A 20019-nucleotide genomic window follows, 5' to 3' on the forward strand; every position below is an offset into this window, starting at 1 on the left:
TACCAGCTCCTTTCTGTGCTGTCCCAGACAGCATTCAAGCATCTCTCAGCACTTGTCTAGCTGTTTCCACCCAGGGGGTGGTTTTTTGTAACTCCAGTTGCAAAGACCTTCCCAGGCTCCCTACCATTCATCCTCATTTCCACAGTTCTAGACCAAGATGCTGGACTTTGCTGACCTCAGAGGGGAAGGGAGACCTATTTTTCCTCCCTCCACCTTGATTTAGAGACATCAGCAGGTGTACCAAAGGATCCCGACCAGAACTGTTTTCAGTGCTGCAAACAGAAGATAGACTCCAGAGGACTCGCAAAATACCACACAATTATGCAGAGAAGAGGCAGTCTGCTCGTACTATAATGTATCTGAGAATATTTTTTTCTGAAACGTGCTGACTTTTCACCACTGTGTGCGTTTCTCTGGGACAACTACTAAAATGCAAGGACTAATGCCAGTTGTGTTGGTAACTGCATACACACAGCACACAAAGCCAAGGCATGAATAATGGGCCTTGGAGACAGCTTCTTCTGGGCCTGTTACTCATTGCAAAGGTAGGCTTGGGCATCCCAGCGTAGAAGCCACTTGCTGTTATTGGCTTTTCTTCTGCTATGATCACAGAAACAGGATTTTGCTTACAAAAGAAAACACATGCAAGAAAGATTGTACTAAATAATCACCAGACCCTTATCTTCCACACCTTTGCAATAACCTGAGGAGGCCCTGAACAATGATTAATAACGGAGGTAAAAGAGTGGCAGGAATAATGTGTTTACCTCAGCCAAATATTTAAGTTCTTCTTATGAAACTAAACCCAGAAAAACACTAATTGTCAATTACTACTTCTGGGCAGGCCTTCACAAAGATGTACGCAGCTTAGATTCAGTATTTCTCCCTCCCCCTTGGGATAACTCGCTGGGAAGGGACTAATTACCCCGACCGTGATGCTCCTGTCGTTTTAGCAGTTTTGTTGTCATCTTATGAGATTTCTAGCCTGACGTGAGGCTGGATAACCAGTGCAGCGCTTCCCTCCCAGACCCTTATGGCTTCTCCTGAAGAGAGGCGCTGCCTCAGGGCAGCACTGGTGGGGCTGGGGCTTTTTTGGAGGGGAACGAAGGAAGAACACAAGCGTCTCCCCTCGTCTCTAGAGGCCCAGACGAGCAACCCGACGCCCCTGCTGCCGCCCTCCCGCCGCTCTCCGCAGCGGCCGGGCGGGGCAGGCAACCCTCCTCACCGCCATCTCCCCGCCACAGCCGCCCCGCCTCACCCCGCGCATGCGCCCTGCGCGGCGCGGCGCTGCCTACAGCTCCCGGCTTGCTTTGCAAAGCGGGGGTGTTTTTTTTCTTTTTTTTTTTTTTAATCTTTTTTTTTTTTTTTTTTTTTTTTTCCCCTCCTCTCCCCTCGGAGGGGGAAGGATGGGTGGGGAAAGCGAGAGCTCACGAAAGCGAGGCGAGGAGGAATCCCACAATACCAGGCGGGTTGCGAGCCCGGCGCTGCCGCTGTCTCTTTAATGCAAGAGGAAGCGATGCGGAGGGGTGGAAAATGGCAGAGTTGCAGATGTTGCTAGAGGAGGAAATCCCTTCTGGCAAGCGGGCTCTGCTCGAGAGCTACCAGAACCTCACTCGAGTCGCCGACTACTGCGAAAACAACTACATCCAGGTGAGGGGCGGCGGGGCAGCGCACCGGGGCCGGCGGTGGGGCGGGGAGGCTCGGCTGGGCTCGGCTCTCCGGTGCGGGCGGCGGGGCCGGAGCCGCCTGAGGGGCAGCGCGGCGCCCGGCAGCCCCCGCCGCGGCGCCCGGCAGCCCCCGCCGCGGCGCCCGGCAGCCCCCGCCGCGGCTCCCCGCCCCGCAGCCGTTCCCCCGCGTTTGCCTTTTCTTTCAACTTTTTCCAGCCGAACGACCGGGCTTCCCCCCCCCCCCCTCCCCACCCCCGCTCCGCTCCGGAGGGGAAGGGAGGGGGTTATTATGTCAGTCCGGCTCGGAGGGTGTGTCTTTTTTATTTTTCCCCCTTTTTTAGTTTTTTTTTTAATTTTTCCTCCGTATTTATTTATTATGAGTCACATCCCGGAGACCTCCCTGGGGTGGGGGGGTGAGGGGGGCGTGAGGGCCGGTGAGCCCTCTCCGTGTGGCCGGCTCGGAGCCGGTATCTCAGGTTTCCTCCTCGCTTCCCGGCGGCGCGGCTCCCTCCTCCGGGGGAAGCCGGCGGGGCCCCGGGGTGGCGGTTGGTGACGGTTGCTGAGGCGGGCAGCGCCGCGCCGCTCCGCGCAACGCCCCCCCCTCCCCCGTCCCCGTCCCCTCACCCGCGCGCCTCACGTGGAGCGCGAGGCGCGGGTGCCGGCCGGCCCCTCCGCCAGAGCCGCGCCGGCAGCGCGGGGCCGCCATCCGCAGCGGCGGCGGGCGTTTGGGGAGCGGAAGGGGGCCCCGCACACGCGTGACATCACGTAATTCAGTCATCGGGGCGGGGGAGATCCGCGGTGGGAACCGTGCGCCGGGCCGAGGGAACGGCGTTGTTGGCGCGGCGCGCCGAGGGTCCGCATCGCCGCAAGGAGCGGTTTGCGGGGGCAGGAAGCTGCCCGCGTACAGGCACCGATGTGCGAGCGTGAGGTGTTTCAAAATGGCAATCTGTGCCTCTCGCAGGCTTCGCAGTTCGAACACCCTACAACAATAATTTCAGGCCGGGGCTCTGATGCTGGAGGAGGCTCCATCGGTTGTAGCGTGTCTCCACCAGTCGGTGTGGATTTTTTTTTCTTTCCCTAGGTTGCCAGTGCTTCTTGGCCTTGCTTTAAGTCTGTTTTTGTGAAGCTACTTTAAGCACAATCTACTATTATTATTTTTTCAGGTTTTGCAGCACATAACTGTAGGTCTGTATATTTGGTCATCCAGATGTGTGTACAGAACCATCCAGAGATGCTCAAATTCAACTTTTTTTTTTTAATAAAAAATTTCAAGGGAAAAGCAAATAAACTCCACTTTACTTACTTGTAATGTGAACTTGTTGAACCTAATGCTAGGCTACCTGTGATGAGTATTTAATACAGGTTATTAAATTCTCTGGCATCCATCATTGTTGGTAAGCTGTCTTACTGGTTTCAGTAGTGGAGCAGCAAATTTGAAAACACAGCTTTAATAATATGAAGTGATTTTTTTTTTTTTTTTTTAAATGAGCTACTTGGATTAAAACAGGTCTAAGAAGCCATATTTTTTAGATTTTGTGTGTGAGTGTGTGTGTGTGGTATGTGAGGTAGTATGAGTTAATGTCTATTTACTCTTCCGAGTTGTTTGCTCCACCCAAAGAAAGCTGCTGATATAAATGCTTCTAAGAGGCGAGGTTCATTTGGTTTTACTCATGGGAAATATGACAAATACATGAACATAGTAATTGCAGCACAAGTTTTGACCTGTCTCCTGCTCCTGACTCTTTCCTTATGTCAGAAAGTTACAGAGAATCTTCAGTTACATAATTTTCTTCAGAGTCCTAAAACTTGACTTTTCTTTCTTCGAGCAAACAAACAAAAAACCCCAACGTTTGAGCTAGTTCCCATCCAGTCATTTAGGGTGGTTTTTTTTTCTTTTTTTTTTTCTTAATTTGGTAGCTCATTTTCACCTCGGGTATCAAGGTCAGCTGGATGTGGGATTGGTACAGTCTGTTTTATCTGTGTACAGCTGTGTTTACCCCTTTTGAAAGGAAGCTGGATTTCTGAAATTCCTGATGAGGACTTGCGCAGTAGCTTTGAAAAATGTATACCTTGCTTGTATTGTACACGCATTGTACATTTACTCAGTAAAAATGGCAAGTATATTGATAAAATTACATGTATGTTTTTAATATGTGATGGAGGTGGGTTTTTTAATCAGCACTTTATACGAAGCCATCTGCTCTCCAGTTGGACTACTGAACAGATTATACTTCCAGTGCCTGTGGTGGGGCCACTGCAGGATTAGGCAATATGACACAGGGCACTGGGTTATGAGATTTGGGAGTGTGTGTGTGTGTGTGTGTGTGTGTGTGTGTGTATTGTGGGATGGGAAGGGAGGAAAGGCGAGGAAGAGGCTTAACCAACACATAATACAAAGTGTTTGTATTTAATGTAATTGAGCATTTTATAAAAAAGGCAGGCCGGAACAGAGAACCTGGCCATGAAGGGAGTATTAAAATAGTCCAGAAGTGGCTACCATTGTAACTTATCCTGTAGCACGTAACTGATTCAGTCTGGCCCCTTTGAGTTTGGATAGCTTTGAATTTGGAGAGTTTTCTCCCTTTCTGTCAGAAAGGCTGTGTTCCTTAGTAGGAAAACTTACTGTGCGCTGTCACCTGCTCGGCGTTGTGGCACCGAGGTGGACAAGTTTGTCTGACTATTCTGTGTGCTGGTGCTAACAATTTATAGTAATTGTAATAGCACTCAGGTATTTATTCAGAACTCTTGATGTTCTGTCTTATGTTCTATATTCTTTGCTCATTTAAGCAGGAAAGTAATTTCCCACCCCCAGTATTGCTGTATTCAAATTATATCTGTATTTTTGGATCTGAAAACATTATGAATCTTGTTTTGCCTTTTTCACTTAATCTGGGAATAATTCTAATAAATTTTCAGTTGTGCTGATTTTTTTTGAAGAGAACTTGTCTTCAGTGTCTTTAAGGATTCCTTAAAAAAAAAAAAAAAAAAGTAGGGGAGGAAAGGGGGGAAAAAAACCCTCACCTGGGTGGAACTTGGCTCCCCAGTGGTGAATGTAGCTCTATTAACAGTAAGCATCCTTTTACTGAAGCGTTTAGGAAAGATGACAGCATTCGGGATTCTCAGGTTGAAAACTGGGAAGCAGTTTCTTGCTAAGGCAAATCGTGAATAAATCAGAATGCCAGGCATGGACACAGTTTGCCCTCCAGACCATGTGTATTCTCGTTATCTAGAAGGTTTATCTGATAGGAAGGGAAAAGAATTCAGGAGAAGCAGAGCAAGTAAGTTTCTAAGGAAGACCTGCAGTGCTAAAAGGAAAGTACAGTATGGTGACAGTCTTGGGTGGGGGGATGGGAGAGGGAGAGAGAAAAAAGGGAAAGGAAACCAAATGTAGAAGTAGTAACTGAAGGAAGTTGTGATGTTATTGGTGGGGATTTTGGCTTTGACTAGAAGGAAAAAGGCATTATAAGTACACTACTGTATTTAATCTGTGACGATTTAAAATTGTTATGTTTCTGGTTGCAAGCTTCAGTGACAAGCAGGTAGAAAATTAGATTCCTGTTTTCTCTTAGATCAGAGACTTAAACTCAACAATTTTAAGAGCAGGATTTGAACCTCATCTTTAACTGGAAGCATGTTTTTTGTCTCCTGAAGTTTTTCTTGAATACAGAGAAATAACATTTTTCGTAATATTTTTCTAAATATGTTTTTCTGGCACTCTTTAGAATACTGGTATGACTCTGTTATGATGGAGATGTTTGCTTGTGAACTGGAATACCTTTATAATAATGTACAGTGAGATTAAGCAAGGGGAGGAGTGGTGAAAGTGTCTTACAAGGGAAATAAACTTCTTCATGGATGCCATATAAATGTAAGTTCCAGTACCTAATGCCTTCCCCAAATCCTTTTGCCTGCAAATAAAATCTGGGACTAGCCCCTTTCAGTGTGCGTGTAACCCTGAAAGGTTAGCTGAAAGTCTGTAGCATGAAGCTGAAGATAACTAGTGAGGAATTTCATCAGTATCCCAAACAGTATGAACTTTATCAGTACTAATACAGAAATAACATATGGAGTTAAAGCACTTACAGATCTTATTGTGATTCATCAGCTGAAAATATTAACTTCAGGAGAGATTTTCCAGTCAGTTTCCTGGCTGAATTGAATTATTTTCATTTTTTTAATGAACCTATTTACAATAACTAGCTTATGAAGCATTAGAATGACACAGGAAACCAGCATCTCCAGTGTTACTGCACTGATGACTTCCTTTTGAACAACTTCAGTTGACTCTTCAGAGGCCTCTCTGTGCTATAAAACACTGCTTACAACTCTCCCCTACTGACTAAATTAGATGTTTCTTACAGTCTTGTTTATGCATAGGTAGATAACATAGTTTTCATCAGTCTCTTTGCTTCTAGACCACTTGGGAAGATCCATTTGTAATTTTTTTTTTTAAGCTCAGATATGATTTTAATATGACTGTGAGAACCTCTAAATGAATGGCTTGGAATATGTATTAGTTACGTAAATTCTGATCTTGATGGCGTCTAGTGGGTAGATTCAGCAGCTTTAGAAAATAAATTAAGTGAAAGACCTTTTAAGGAAGTAAGTGCTGTGTTGCCTAAATGTGTGGTTTTTTTGTTGTCATGTAATTTCCTTCTGTAGCTTCCAACTGGTATATGGAAACTGAACGGTGAGTTAACAAGCTATTTTGGGTAAAATAGACAAAAGTAGGGACAAATTTCAGTTTGACTGCTATTACAAAAAATTTAAAGTCTCTTTCCAGTTGGTAGAAAAATAGATGTGTGGGGTTGAGCAGGTGTTGCATGCAAGAAGTTTCACACATCCTTACATTATCTTCCAGTATGCATATAGGAATCCTTTCTGTTTGATAGTTTGGATGTTTTGTAGTTCCTATAGAGCAGATAGTATGTACTGGAAAGGAAGTAACTTTTTTCGTGCTGTTTCTTTTTCCTTAAATGTTGGTAACTGCTCTGACACTTGATTTCCTTGCCTGGTGTGTGGAAAGTGGCTTAGCTTTAGTTCAGTACAAAGAAGTTCACTCAATGTCTAATTCAGGAAATGACCTGCTTTAAAAGGATAAACTTCTTAAATTGTCACTAATACAAATCTTTTACGTGCTGTGAGAACTTGCATGCTTTTATGTTCATAGGTTAATTAGTTTGTATTGAGAGTAAATACAGGGGTTTTTTCCCCCCCCCGGTTTCATTGCTAAATTTGGAACATTCTACAAAAAAAAAGCAAATTAAGCTAGTTCACTTTCTATAACACCAAATTATAACTCAAAATTAGAGAGCTTGAGAGCAATGAGATAAAACATGGATGTACCATCCACTACGCTTTGTAGTCTTAAATCATATTCTTAAAGAAAAGGTGTTAGCTTATACTTTTAAACACCGTTCTTTTTTAAGGTAGTTTAAGCCAATGTTTGCCATCAGTGTAAAAGGCATTGGGTGTTCTGTGTGCATGGTTTTTAAAAAATAATAATTTTGGTACAGGTTGGTGGGTTAGGCTTGTAGCTCTTCTGTGCTTTGTATAGGTCTTGTGTTCCAGTGCATTGTCTGTGTTTCGGAAAATACAGCTGTATATTTAGCTTGGAAGCAGCAATAAGACAATAGTGCAACTTCACTGAATCAGCAAGCAACTACTCTGTGTATACAGGAAATGGATCCTAGAGTGTTCTATGTCTGTTTTGTGTCCAAAGGAGGTAGATGATATGAGACCAGCTTTTCCAAATTTGAAATGTTTCCATTAATTTTGGTATATTTGGTTTAAGAAGCTAGCAAGATGTCAGCTGCTCTTCCTGCTACATTTTTCATTAGTATTTCAGCAGGTGATTGTGTCAGCACTGTGCTACTTTAATCAGGTGGAGTGAAGTGGATTGGGATAAGCTTTTACAGGTGCATACTGCTTCTTCCACAAAGGAAGTGCTGTCTGCTCCCTTCTGTTTGCACTTACATTGGAAGGAAGAAGCCTGCAGGTTGTCTGTTGTCAGTGTATGTTAAGCTTGATCCTTGCTCTCTGTGCTGCATGCACTTGCTGTGTCCAGCCCTGTGGAATTGTTGGAAGGAAGAAGACATGAGTAAGAGGGGCAACTGTCTAATACCTCCCTCAGATCTCTGGGAGCTTGTTGCAGAAAGTATCTCTTATGGTGAAGAGAAAATAGATGGGCCTTGAGGAGGGCTCATAAAGTGGATCACGTTGTAATGAAGGTAAGAGTGCAGGAGCAGGCTGTGTACGAGTAGGAAGTATTGTACCTCTGAGGTCAAAGTTCCTGTTAGTATCTGTGCTACCGATCTAAGTTTCACAACAAAAACCCCCAAACTCTGAAACAAAAAAAACTGATGCAACTTCCCAATGTCTTTGTTTAGTATTTTGAACCATCTTTATTTTACAGAAGCATAAATGGAGGCATAGAATTTATAACTGACTCATGGAAGGTCATATAGGGACATGCTGTCAGATTTGGGAACAGAACCTGATTGTTTGGACTTCCAGTGCTGTTCACAAAGGTCCCCCCCTGCCCCCTTCCAAATTGCCTCTGTTATACTACAACACAGCAAAACGTGCATATCCGCAGAAATGCGGAGACAGTGTCCGCAGAGACAGTGTAATGAATCCCTTGGGAAAATATGCACCTGAAACCATCATTGAACTCATTAGCAGCAATTAATTTTTGAAGAGTTTTGCATATCTCCTCTCATAAGAACCTTGAGATTCTAATTTTTGGCTTTGCAAACTTCTGGAGTTACATAATGCTCACAGTACTGTCTGTCTGTGTGTTGGTGGCTTGCTCTCTCTTGGCAGAGGCACTAGAAGATACTGCTGTCTTTCTCGTTAGTGAAAGCATCTGTGTTTGACAGTTCTAGTGACTGAAATCTTACTTATCTGCAGAACAGTGTGGTGACAGCTGTGTGGACGAAGTGTCAGTTCTGGTGTAGCAAGACATCCCTGAGAAATAGGAGGGTATCTCGCTTTCTCTGTGCCTGTGTTAGATCCTTAATTAGTAACTTGGAGTTGAAAGGAGCATGGTGTGGTTTTTATTTGTTGTTACCTGGTAGGAAATGACTCGTGGGCCCTCAGTTAGTCAGTGTCCAGGCTTGTTCATAATTACCTGAGCGTTCTTGCTGTCTTCAGTATTTGTGTTACCCAGAGCAGTGTTGCTCTGATGCTACTCCTTCCACATCCCCACCCTCCACCGCAGCCAAATCTGAGCACGGATGACAGAGGCAGGTAGGCTTGGTCACAGGGATCCTCCCTTCCCTCCACCCCCAAGTAAAGGGAAGTAACTGCTGCATTTGTAATAGCAGATACGGTACCTCAGTGTGGTTCCTCCCTTTTCCTGACCTTGCTGGTGAGGCAGCTGCTGCAGACGGAGACTTGATGTCTCCTGTGGGTTGTAGAAATAATCCTTTGCAGCTCAAAACTTGCACAGAGCCCTTGGGGGCCAAGATCAGGTTGGTGTGGAGAATAGGTCACGATGTGCTCCTGAACAGAGCTCTGTGAGCAAGGTGTTATAGAATCATAGAATGGTTTGGGTTGGAAGGGACCTTGAAGATCATCTAGTTCCAACCCCTCTGCCATGGGCAGCGACACCTTCCACTGGATCAGGTTGCTCAAAGCCTCATCCAACCTGGCCTTGAACACTTCCAGGGATGGGGCATTCACAGCCTCTCTGGGCAACCAGTTCCAGTGCCTCACCACCCTCACAGTAAAGAATTCTTTCCTAATATCTAATCTAAATCTACCCTGTTTCAGTTTAAAACTGTTAGCCCTCGTCCTATCACTACACTCCCAGATAAAGAATCCTTCCCCATCTTTTCCTGTAGGTTCCCTGGAAGTACTGGAAGGCTGCTATAAGGTCTCCCTGGAGCCTTCTCTTCTCCAGGCTGAACAGCCTCACCTCTCTCAGCCTGTCTTCATAGGGGAGGTTCTGCAGCCCCCTGATCATCTTCATGGCCCTCCTCTGGACCTGCTTGAGCAGGTCCACATCTGTGTTATGTTGGGGGCCCCAGAGCTGAACACAGTACTCTGGTGGGGTCTCACCAGAGCAGAGCAGAGGGGGAGAATTGCCTCTCTCAATCCGCTAGACACACTTTTTTGATGCAGCCCAGGATGCGATTGGCTTTCTGGGCTGCGAGCGCACATTGCTGGCTCATATTCAGTTTTTCACCCACTAATAGCCCCAAGTCCTTCTCCTCAGGGCTGCTGTTAATCCACTCATTGCCCAGCCTGTATTTATGCTTGGGATTGCCCAACTCATGTGCAGGACCTTGCACTTGTATCTGTGGGTGCCTTTCTTCCTTCACCTCCAGCCTGTCAGCATGCCCTTCTAACTGTGCTGGAGGGGCTCAGTTTCACCGGCTTAGGGCCAGGTAGAGAAGGAAAAGATACAGCACTTCTAACAGGTGGGTTCTTTGAAGAATCCATTTATTGTACAGCAAATGAAAGCTGAACTCTGAACAACTTCTTTTGGTATTAGAGGGAATGTGTTTGGTTTTTTTCCCTTGGGTTAATTAATAAGAGTATAGATGCTACCTCTGCTTGAGACTATGCAAATAGTGTTACTTATTACTTATGCAAGCCCTTAATGCTGTTAACAGGAGCCACACATGCTTTGCAGAGTGTAGATTTGTTACTATGATGCCAATATTTTAGAAGAAAAGGAGGAGTGGGGAACCCTGCTTGAGAATTTCAGCTGGGAGTGAAACATGAGTGCAGTGTTTTCAGATAGAACTTGTAAGATTCAACGGTCTGTATTAACATGAGATGAAATTGGTAGCCAACCTGCTGGCTAAGCTGACAAAACAAATTAGTTTTAATCTGAAAAAGATTGACTGCTTACAAGGTGACTTTAATATTCTTGTCTAAGATTCCAGACCGAATATGTTTAGTTAGTAAGTGCTGGGCTTGGCAAACTGAAAAAGGCTCTGAAAATCAGAACTTCTTTTGGTTTGGGCCTCTCCTATGATAAAGTGTCTTCATAACAGCTACAGATGATGTGTGCCGTACTGTATCTTCTGCCATCATGGAATATTCTAAAAGAACAGTAAAGGCTGTCTCTTTTGCACTGAGATACAGCTTTCTTATATTCCTTATCTTAAGATCACAGATATATTTGTGGTAGTGTCATCCCTCCCTCATCCTTCCTCCTTCCCTCTCCAAAGAGGCCAAAATACTCAACTCTGTGTACTTTTTCTACAGCAGAAGTTAAAGAGCAAGCATGCTGCTCTCTGCCTGAGGAGGCTCAGATACTGTAGTGATGAGCAGTTAAAGAACTCATGGGGAAGAGACTTCACATCGCTTTCCTAATTTTATTGTAACGTCAAAGACAAATAGGAGTAAAATGTGGTACTGTTCCTACTTTTGTTAGGAAAGCAGGGAGGCCTCTCAGAACTCAGGCAGAGGAGGCTTACTGTAACAAATGCTGGTTTGACATCCTTAGAGTTAAACGTAATGTTCTTACTGGGTGGTCTTAAGGTTATAAATAGTTCCAAGAAAAAAAATTGCTTGTTTACTACTTGAAGCATAACAATTCTTTGATATCCTTGGAAAAGAATTGAAGTGTAGGCTCTTCTGGCTACTTTCACACCAGTGTTTCTCATGATAATGTTTTTTCTAAGCTATACTTTATCAGGTAAGTGTGGGGGTTTTGTTGGCTTTTTTTGCCAGCTAATCTTTCACCAGGTGCATGTCTTCACTTTCATCCTCTGATCTCCTTTTTGTACTTTGGGGTCAGAAAATCTGCCAACCAGTATTTGTCCTGTGGCAATCATTGTCAGTTGAGCATCTTATTTGACTTTATTGTAGCAGGCGTGCTACAAATTAATACTTAAACTGTGGTCTCCATGCAGTAATTCTGTGTTTTCTGGAGCCTAAGATAAGAAAATGTCTATTTGTTTTATGCTGACAAGTGAAGAATAAGGTATTCAGGCAGTTGCATCGGACTACTGTAGTTAACATCTAAGTAGCTGCAGAATGCCATGCCATGACTTGTCTTTTCACGTTTGTACACCTAATAATGTTAGTTACTATTATGTCACTTAATATTTCTAGTGACAACATTTATTTCTTTCCAGGTGCTTCTCCTAGCGCCTGTGATTTTAATGTGAATTTGCTGACTTCTCTCTCACTGTTAAAGTCTCCTATCTGCTTGCTGCAGGCTGTTTCCTAGACCTGTCTCACTCTTGTACTGCCAAATACTGTGGACTTTCTCTTTTGCTGCTATTGATGCAAGAGTGCTCTCAGCACAGCTTCTGCCTCTGAAACACTCCCATGCTTGCTCTCTACGTTGTTGACTTTCAATCTCATTTCAGATCTCATCTGAAAACCTCTTCTCCCTTGCCTATTTCTTTTAATTAATCTCTTTCTATTATTTAACTGCATACTTTACTGCCTTGCAGCTTAAATTATGCAGCTGTTTTTTGTGATGCCTTTCAGACAAACAGCTTCTACTAGCATGGGTTTGAATACTTTGAGACCTGCAGCTACTGAAGGCATTTATATACACTTCTTTTTTTAAATTATCTTTATTGGCACAGAGTTGAGACTAAGGCCTTGGCTGTGAAGTGGTCTGTAAGCACCTGAGGAAGCCAAGAGGAGCAGGATACAGAGGAAACAGAAGGCAGCTGGCAAGACGCAGTTGTGCAATGGGACTGACGTGATTCTGTCTTACTAGTGAAACTCTTAGGAGGCCTCTTGGATATATGCAGCCAGGCCTTTCCTTTATAAGAAATCTGTCTTGTTCAGGAAGCTGGTCCTTTTGTTACTCCTAGACCAAGGAGTGGGAAAGGGCTTAATAAAACTTCTCTGCTTGGAGGACTTTGGATCTCTCAACAGCGAGGGAACGGTGGACATGTCAGGGGGAATGGTGTTCTGTTAACATACATTAGTAGGTATGTATCCACAAAGAGCTGGACCTGATCCTGAAGGGTTTTTATAGAAGGTGATTATAGCCTCCAGGGTTCCCCACTGTGAGGCCTCGTGGCAAGTGGCTTGGATGATGCTTCAGTCAAGGTCCAGAGAGTATCAGACTAACAAATAGAGATATGATGGATCAATGCACTTATGGTGGCAAGATTCTTGGAGACCTGGCTGGGGATTGTTCAGCTTTTGATTTGCTGGCTGACCTGCAGGATTTCTAAATCTCTGGGAGGAGCTATTGTTTCTGTGATGCAAACTTCTGGCTTTAGCTGTGTTAGATAAAATGTGCGTCTGGTTCGGAAGTGCTTGGCTCTACAAGGGCTCTCTTCAAACACCGTGGGTGTGTTTCCTGCTGCAGCATACAGTATGTTCTCCTAGCACTGAAATGATCTCGTTGCTGCAGTAGTCCTGAGACTTGTCTGGGAGCATTGCAAGTACATGTTGTCTTAAATGGCAACAGATTTTGTATCTAATTTCCAAGGTGTCTTTAGCTTTGAATGTTAGAAAAAACTGTTGTTGCCATAGATGTAATTGAAGCTTGGGCTCATACAGTGCTGCTTACTTTGCAAGAAGTCTTGTATCACTTTAGTGACTGTGCTACTTCTAGATGTGTATTTCAGTCCTCTTTAGCAGTCTGTCCTTTAAACCAATGGAGGAGGATAACAGTCAATGGAAAGCTTTCTAGCACATGTTCCCTCTTTGGAAACCTACTATCCATGAACAAGAACTGTAAAATCATCTCCTGTCAGTACTCTGCACTGAATATTGACCATTCGGAGACCGAGGGATGCATTTGTTGTAATTATGAGAGGCTTGTTTACTGGGGATATAAGCCAAGTATGCAGCAATATGGTACCTGTGGGCTGCTGCTCCTCTGCTAAGGGGTGAAAAGTTGCTGGTTTTGGTCCTGGATGTGGGATGCATGGAGGATTTGGGTGTGTTCATTGGGCATGGAAGGGGCTTAAGAGTTGATAATCTATATTGAATAACTTTCTGCCTTGCTGACAAAAAATGGGAATGGTTTGAAGGATGATTGAAAAGCAAGTTGAGGGTCTTGAGCAACTCCCAAGTTTCTGGTAGGAGTAAAAGCTTAGGAGGAGTTGGGGAGAGTGTGTAACCCTCCTTCACTGTGTGCCTCTCTTCAGCCGCTCTCTTTTGCTAACTGTGACGTGGTAGAAGGACAACATTAAAAGCAAATACTGTTACTATTTGCTTCCTACCTACGGCAGACAGCTAGAGAGGTAGCTTTACTTTTTTCTCAGATTGCTGTAAGGGGTTACTGCAGCAGCACTGGGAGTGGGGGAGTATGCACTGAAGCAGGTACTTACTGGCTGTGTAACATCCCACGAGGCCTGGGGGAATGAATGTGGGGAATACTATGAGTCATGCTTGTCAGTCTCATAAAGCAGGAGGCTTTTTAAAATTGGCCTTGGAGGGGAAGAGGTGTTTAATGGAGCAGTTGTGAAGGAGTTATGCAAATAGAGAACATAAATAATGAGCAAAAGATACTCATTTAAGCTTCTTGCCTCCTCAGAAAATGACTAAATACAAACTAACCACTATGAAAGTTAAGAAAAATGCATCATCATTAAGTATAATGGGTGCAGAAAAGTGGCCATTCATGATGATAAGAGAATTTTCTTTTGTGACTAGGAAAATGAGTTTCTGTAGTTGTTGAACAGCAAAGTTTTGTTTTTTCCTTCCAATTTCCTTTAAAAAACCAACAAGGTGGGAAGCTGAAAAGCAGTTTCTCTTGTAAGAGCTGGTTAGGAGGGGAGGTGTTAAAAAGACCAGTCTCCAGTTTGCTTTGGACATATCTTCAGTGTTTAGGTTGATTTTATATAAAAAGTCTTTCCTCTTCCAAATACTGTATATTCTTTGGTAAAATTGAGAGAATGTTTTTAGGGTATAACTTTTTCTTTTTTGCTGCTGACACAGCTACTTCTTGCTGTTTTAAATTAAAGAGTTTGAACAGAGCTTATGAAGTGTAATCGTTCCAGTCCTGGGCTTGCTTGCATCTGCTTGCATCATAGTAGGAATCTTATCTCTGGTAGCTAAGCCTTGCCAGCAGACTTAATTGGCATATAACTTGCTTGGACTACTTCTGCCTCTCTGGCAACGTAGAGAGGCCACCCCAAGCTTTGAAGCAGTTGGATATGCCAGATACACTGTCCTACATGCTGCTCCACAGTTGCATGTGTCCTCCCTTGGCCTCCCCTGTGTTTTAACTAGAAGGGGGCAGGTGCTCAGCTTCCTCTGGGGCGCACAGATGTGGAGGTAGAAGGCAGTGTGGGTATGGGTGGATACGCAACTGTGGCTGACATGTTCCTGTTGTGAAAGGACTGTAAGGCCACTCATCTGTCAAGCTGATTACAGACAAGATAGAAGCAAGGTGTCCTGGTGGCCCTACTGCAAGTGCTGAAATAGAATCGTTCAGGGGTTGTTTTATTACCAGAGGTGGGAGACCGGGAGTGATGTGGATGTGACTTTCTCATGCATCTGGTTGCATGGAAGTGCAAGCACTGCTGTCATCTGTATGACTCTACATCTCCCGCATCTGCCTAAAGCTGCCCTCCTCTACATTGTACATGAAGGGGAAGCAGTTTTTAAATGCATGTGAAGGAGCAGCATAAAAACACCAGTGGAACTTCAATGTGGATTAGAAAACTTCGCTGCAGTTTTGTCTGCCAGAGGCATTGCATCTGTATTTCTAGGAAAAGTTACTCACTTGAACTACTGCTGTGCTAACTAACACCACAGCAACTCTCTCTCAAAGGACTTTGTTTAAAAAAACCAAAACAACCCCCTCACTCCTGAATTTGACACTATTTCCTATTGAAGAACTTGCTTTCTGTCTTCTGTCAGTTTCTGTAAGTTAAGTTTTATCTGTTGTTGGATGTTGAAATTACCACATTTATTTACTTTTTGTTACCTACTGTCCTCTTCATGTGGGTTTTTGGGGGGTTTGTTTGGTTTTTTTAAAGAAACAATGGTATATTATTGATTTACTATTCTTCCTCCCTCTCATTCTCTTCTCCCTTCTCCTGAGCCATCTGTTTTGTTCTGTTGTGTATGTTTGGGTTTTTTTTGAGGAGCTAAATTCCTACTTGCTGCAACTGAAATAACCCAGTATTCAAATGAGCTTATGTATGTAAGGTTTTGGAATGCTGTTGCTAACCGTAGGCTCAAATTTTAACATAATAAAGAGTAATTCTTCAAAAAGAAACTGGATGTAGTGTGCTTACAACCGCTATCAGTCAAAAATTGTACAGTCAGGTCCAGGAGTGCATAAAAGTCTAGGCAATATTAGCAGCTGTTTATGTGATCAGATAGAAACAGAAACTAGGTTGATTTTTTTTCCACTTACATGCAAGTTCTTGTAAAAACAATCAGTCCTTGTATTGTAGTCCATTACTTTATTACTGTGAGATCACTGTGTAGCCTGTGTGCTATGTGAGAGTATGCCTTGTGCTGGGAAGCAAGCTACTAAAAATCTGTGGGGATCTACTGGTTTCTGGTGTAAGCATGTTGTGCCAGTGTTGTGAGCTGGGTGCAAGCCCTTTGATAGTTTCGTGCTGGAGTGAGTATATTGATCTTCAAGACACTAAATAGTCAGCAGTGTAGTGCTACAAAGTATGAGAAGAGAATTTGACCCCGTAATGGCCATTGTTTTCTTCTTTGTTTTAAAAATACTGTGATGTTTGGGAACTGCCTGAACTGTAAAATCTGGGCAGCAGCTGTGTGTCCAAAGTGACTTTCTTAAACATGAGAACTCTTCCTGAATTAGGAATGCTTGCAGTCCAGACGTTTGCTGGATGTCAGAAGGCCTGTGTAACTCTTGGCTCTACATTTTAGTGCCTTGAGATTCTTCCTGGAGCTGGACAGGCCTGCTAATGACTTTCCATGCTCTCCTTCCCCACTTTGCTCCCTGCTTTGTTGTCCTGTAACATCTCCATGTGGAGAAACCTGTTGTGGTGCAGAGTGTAGCTTTGAGCCTGCTTGCTTTTGGACCGACCCTTTTGCAGATGCTGACTTTCAACTGCTGTTTGCAAGACAGCTACGTACTGAAGTTACACTGTTGTATGGGTTCAGAGCACTGTTGACATAAATCTGTGATACCAGGACATGCTGAGGTGACAATGTAATTTGATCCTTTATGTTAAATCTTCTTGTCTTAACCTTGCTTGCTCAATGCTGTCTGGTATGATTCCAGGCCTGCCTAGAGGGTAAGGAGGACTATAGAGCAAGGATCTGGAAAGAAAGGTAGTCTTGGAAGCTCACCTATAAAAAGTCATCGAATTTTAGCATGTTCCTTGTCTTCAGATACAGATTTATTGCAGTATTCTGCGTTTATTCCTTCAGTTTCGTTTGTCAAAATGGAGATAAAAAACATCTGACTGTGTGAGCACTTACCAGGCCTTGAGAGTAAACTGAAAAGGTAAATAAAATCCATAGAAGGAACCATTGTTATCGATATTATGAAAAAGGGACTTTTTCACACAATATGAACTGAAGAGCTTTGCCCCAAAACAGGTTACTCTGAGCTGTCTTGATTCAAAGGCTTGCATGGCATGAAAATCCACCCAGTTCCAATTTTTCACTCCAGTTATTTTTACTCTGGTTTGATTCTGTGTTGCTGTCACTATATTACAAGGAGGATATTAAGGTAACTAATAAATGCTTAAGTGTTTCCTTCGTATTCCCACCAAAAAAAAAGTGAAAAATAAGTCTCTGACTTATCAGTGAACATGTCCTTGCTAGATGAGGTAAAATTTGTGTGTGGGTTCTGGCACTTAAGAAAGTAAACAGAAAACCATTTTAATTTCAAGCCCCATTACAAACAGAAAACAAAAGATCAATATTTGAGAGACAGTACATAAGGAAACAAATGGAACATAAGTTCTCTAATTCCCTATTATCTGCTGTCTAGCGTGCCAAAATAATCATACGCTCCAAAGCTTTGGGTAGCTTTCTTAGTGTTGAAGCAGGAAGACTGCTATGGAAGTGTCAAGGGTTTCTTTTCCTGGCTGACAGTCTGAGGGTGGCATTAGTCTGTATTTGGAGCTCTGGCTTGTGTCTGTGATGTCAGAGCCTGCTTTATGTCAGCTCTGAAGAAATTGTGTGTTTGATGTCATAAAGAAAATTATAGGCACTGCAAAGAAGTGTAATTTTGAAGCAACTGTACAGGCTAATAGTGTGCAGTGCTTTACAGGAATGGAAGATAGGGTTTCTCTCCTGGAGCCTGTGTTGTCTAAATCATGTAAAACACATAAAATAAGACTCAGACCAAATTTGTTAAGCTTGCTGTGCATATGCAGTCTTGAAGTTTTACTAATTCAGTGTACAAGGGTTGTGTGAAAATGGCACATGGGCATGTCTGCTTCTGTCATTTTAGTTCACTGTGGCATGCTATTTTGTTTGTATACACAGGCTATAACAACTGACATTAACAATGTATTGTGCCCACATATATGTTCACTATGACATCTCCTCTATTGGATTTGGCAGGAGAGCTGAAAATTGTGTTGTCAACAGTATTTTTATATATATATTTTGTTTTTTCATAAGTGGAGTGGTTTAGTCCAGAGCCAACATGAACGCTGTTTGCTGCATTGGGCAGAAAATGCTGCTAACAGAGCAGCTGGCACATGTCTTCCCAGGCTCCATCTGTCAGAGTCGGCATTGCTTTGTAAATTGCACTCCTATTGGATAGATTAGTTTTCTTGCTATAATGTTCGCGGCCTGGATTAAAATGGAATTCCTAAGTTGATTTTTTTTTTTTAAAATTACTTACTGTTTAAGAAAAAAAAAGGTTTTGTAGGCTACTTCTGCCCTCCTTTACAGACCCAATAAAGTCTGTGTCAGAGCATTGTGAATGCTACATCTTGTGGACTTGTCTTAGTTTAAGTAAAAAACATGTATGAAGGTAAGGTAGTTATTGGAAGCTTAATCTCAAAAACATGGTTCTCTGCTGTGTACACACAGGTCAGAATGGGATGGGATCTGATGATAACCTGTATCAGTGTATCTGAGAAAGTGAAACGCCTTTTTTTTTTTTTTTTTAAACATCAATGTACATATTCATCTTGCATTTTTTGTTATCAAGACTGATACACTCTTACCATTGTGGGGTGTATATATGTGTGTGTGTATGTATAAATAATATATGCATATCCCTTAAACTCTCCTTTGGAATGAACTTCTCCCCTTAACTTCTCCCTCTACCTTCCCCAAAAGAGATAATGATTAGAAAAATTGAGACTCTTCTTTTTACAGTTAATCAACAGAATGAAAAGCAACTTTGAAGTAAAACAAAATCTGCAAGGACACAGGCAGATTGGCTAAATTGGTCTCGGCCCATAGAAATGCTAATTTGCTATCAAGGCTATTCAGGACTGGTCAGGGGAATATTATTGATGGAAATGAAGGATTTGCTTCTAGCTGATTGTCTAGCATGTACAGGATTTGGGGGAAGGGCCTGTCTGAAACAGAGCTTGTGAATTATAGGCAGTGCTTGTTATGCTGTCCTATGTGTTTGTTAAAGTACAATAATTTGTTATGTATCTTGACCTGTGATGGAATAGCTGAGTAGTCAATGATTTTTGTCAAGACAGTATTTCTAAAAAGAAACAGACTGAAATCTTGCTTGTGGGCTGTGGTGTGGTGGTTGCTGTGGTGGTGATCACCTTATCGTCTAGGACCTTGAATGAATGCCAGCTTTATTGTGCAAGGTCTTTACCTGGGGAGAAGAGATTTCAAGTTCTACCAGTTCCTCTGTTTCATACAGCTGAGTTACTGCATCTTATCTTGGAGAAACTCAACAGACATAGTATTATTTCATACCAGTGGGCCTTTTTGTTATGGATGCCGGGAGGAATTTCACTTGAGTTGAATTGTAGATGCTAGCCTGGCTGTGTTTATTGAGGATTTCTGCCTCAGTAGGTGGGAAGAATTCTGTTTACTGAATGGACTTGAAAGAATTTTGTCATCATTGTTTTAATTTTGGGGTTACTGTAGTGAGAGGGATCTTGGGGTTTAGAACTGTTCTGAATGGTTAGGCATCCCTCTGTGCCTCCCCAGTCTTTAAATTCCTTCGTACTTGTGGAACAACCAGTCATTTAAGTGGTTGAGAGCTTTTATACTTGTGTTTGACACCACTTCTCTCTATATGTAGAGAGGTGTGTTGAATAGTCTGTTCTATTTCTTGTTTTCACTGTCAGTGAAGGATTGACTGCCAGTCCCCTGGAGAGAAGGGCTTTGATAGGAGATGGACATGTTCGGTGATTGCAGTATGTTGCTATTAACAGCTTGTAAACTATTGGGTATTAAAATCTTGAGCTTTTAACCCTACACACAAATTCAGGAATGGTGGAAGAGTACAACAGAATGACAAGTTGTGGCGAATCACTTC

General features: G+C 43.0%; 1 protein-coding gene across 12 annotated transcripts in view; it reads left to right on the forward strand.

Moving 5' to 3' along the window:
• Nucleotides 1-1185: 1185 nt before the first annotated feature.
• Nucleotides 1186-20019, forward strand: part of ABI1 (abl interactor 1) — an 86348-nt gene continuing 67514 nt past the window's right edge. For 6 of the 12 annotated variants that reach the window (XM_075047175.1, XM_075047210.1, XM_075047237.1 and 3 more), the window contains exon 1: nt 1367-1650. In XM_075047175.1, the coding sequence (XP_074903276.1) occupies nt 1534-1650 (117 nt within the window). In that variant the 5' untranslated portion in view covers nt 1367-1533. Of the gene's footprint in view, nt 1651-20019 lie in introns of all 12 variants that reach the window. The other 6 variants (XM_075047181.1, XM_075047202.1, XM_075047219.1 and 3 more) reach the window with 3 other exon arrangements.

The sequence above is a fragment of the Buteo buteo genome, chromosome 2 (assembly GCF_964188355.1).
Source record: "Buteo buteo chromosome 2, bButBut1.hap1.1, whole genome shotgun sequence".
In the NCBI taxonomy this organism is placed as follows: Eukaryota; Metazoa; Chordata; class Aves; order Accipitriformes; family Accipitridae; genus Buteo; species Buteo buteo.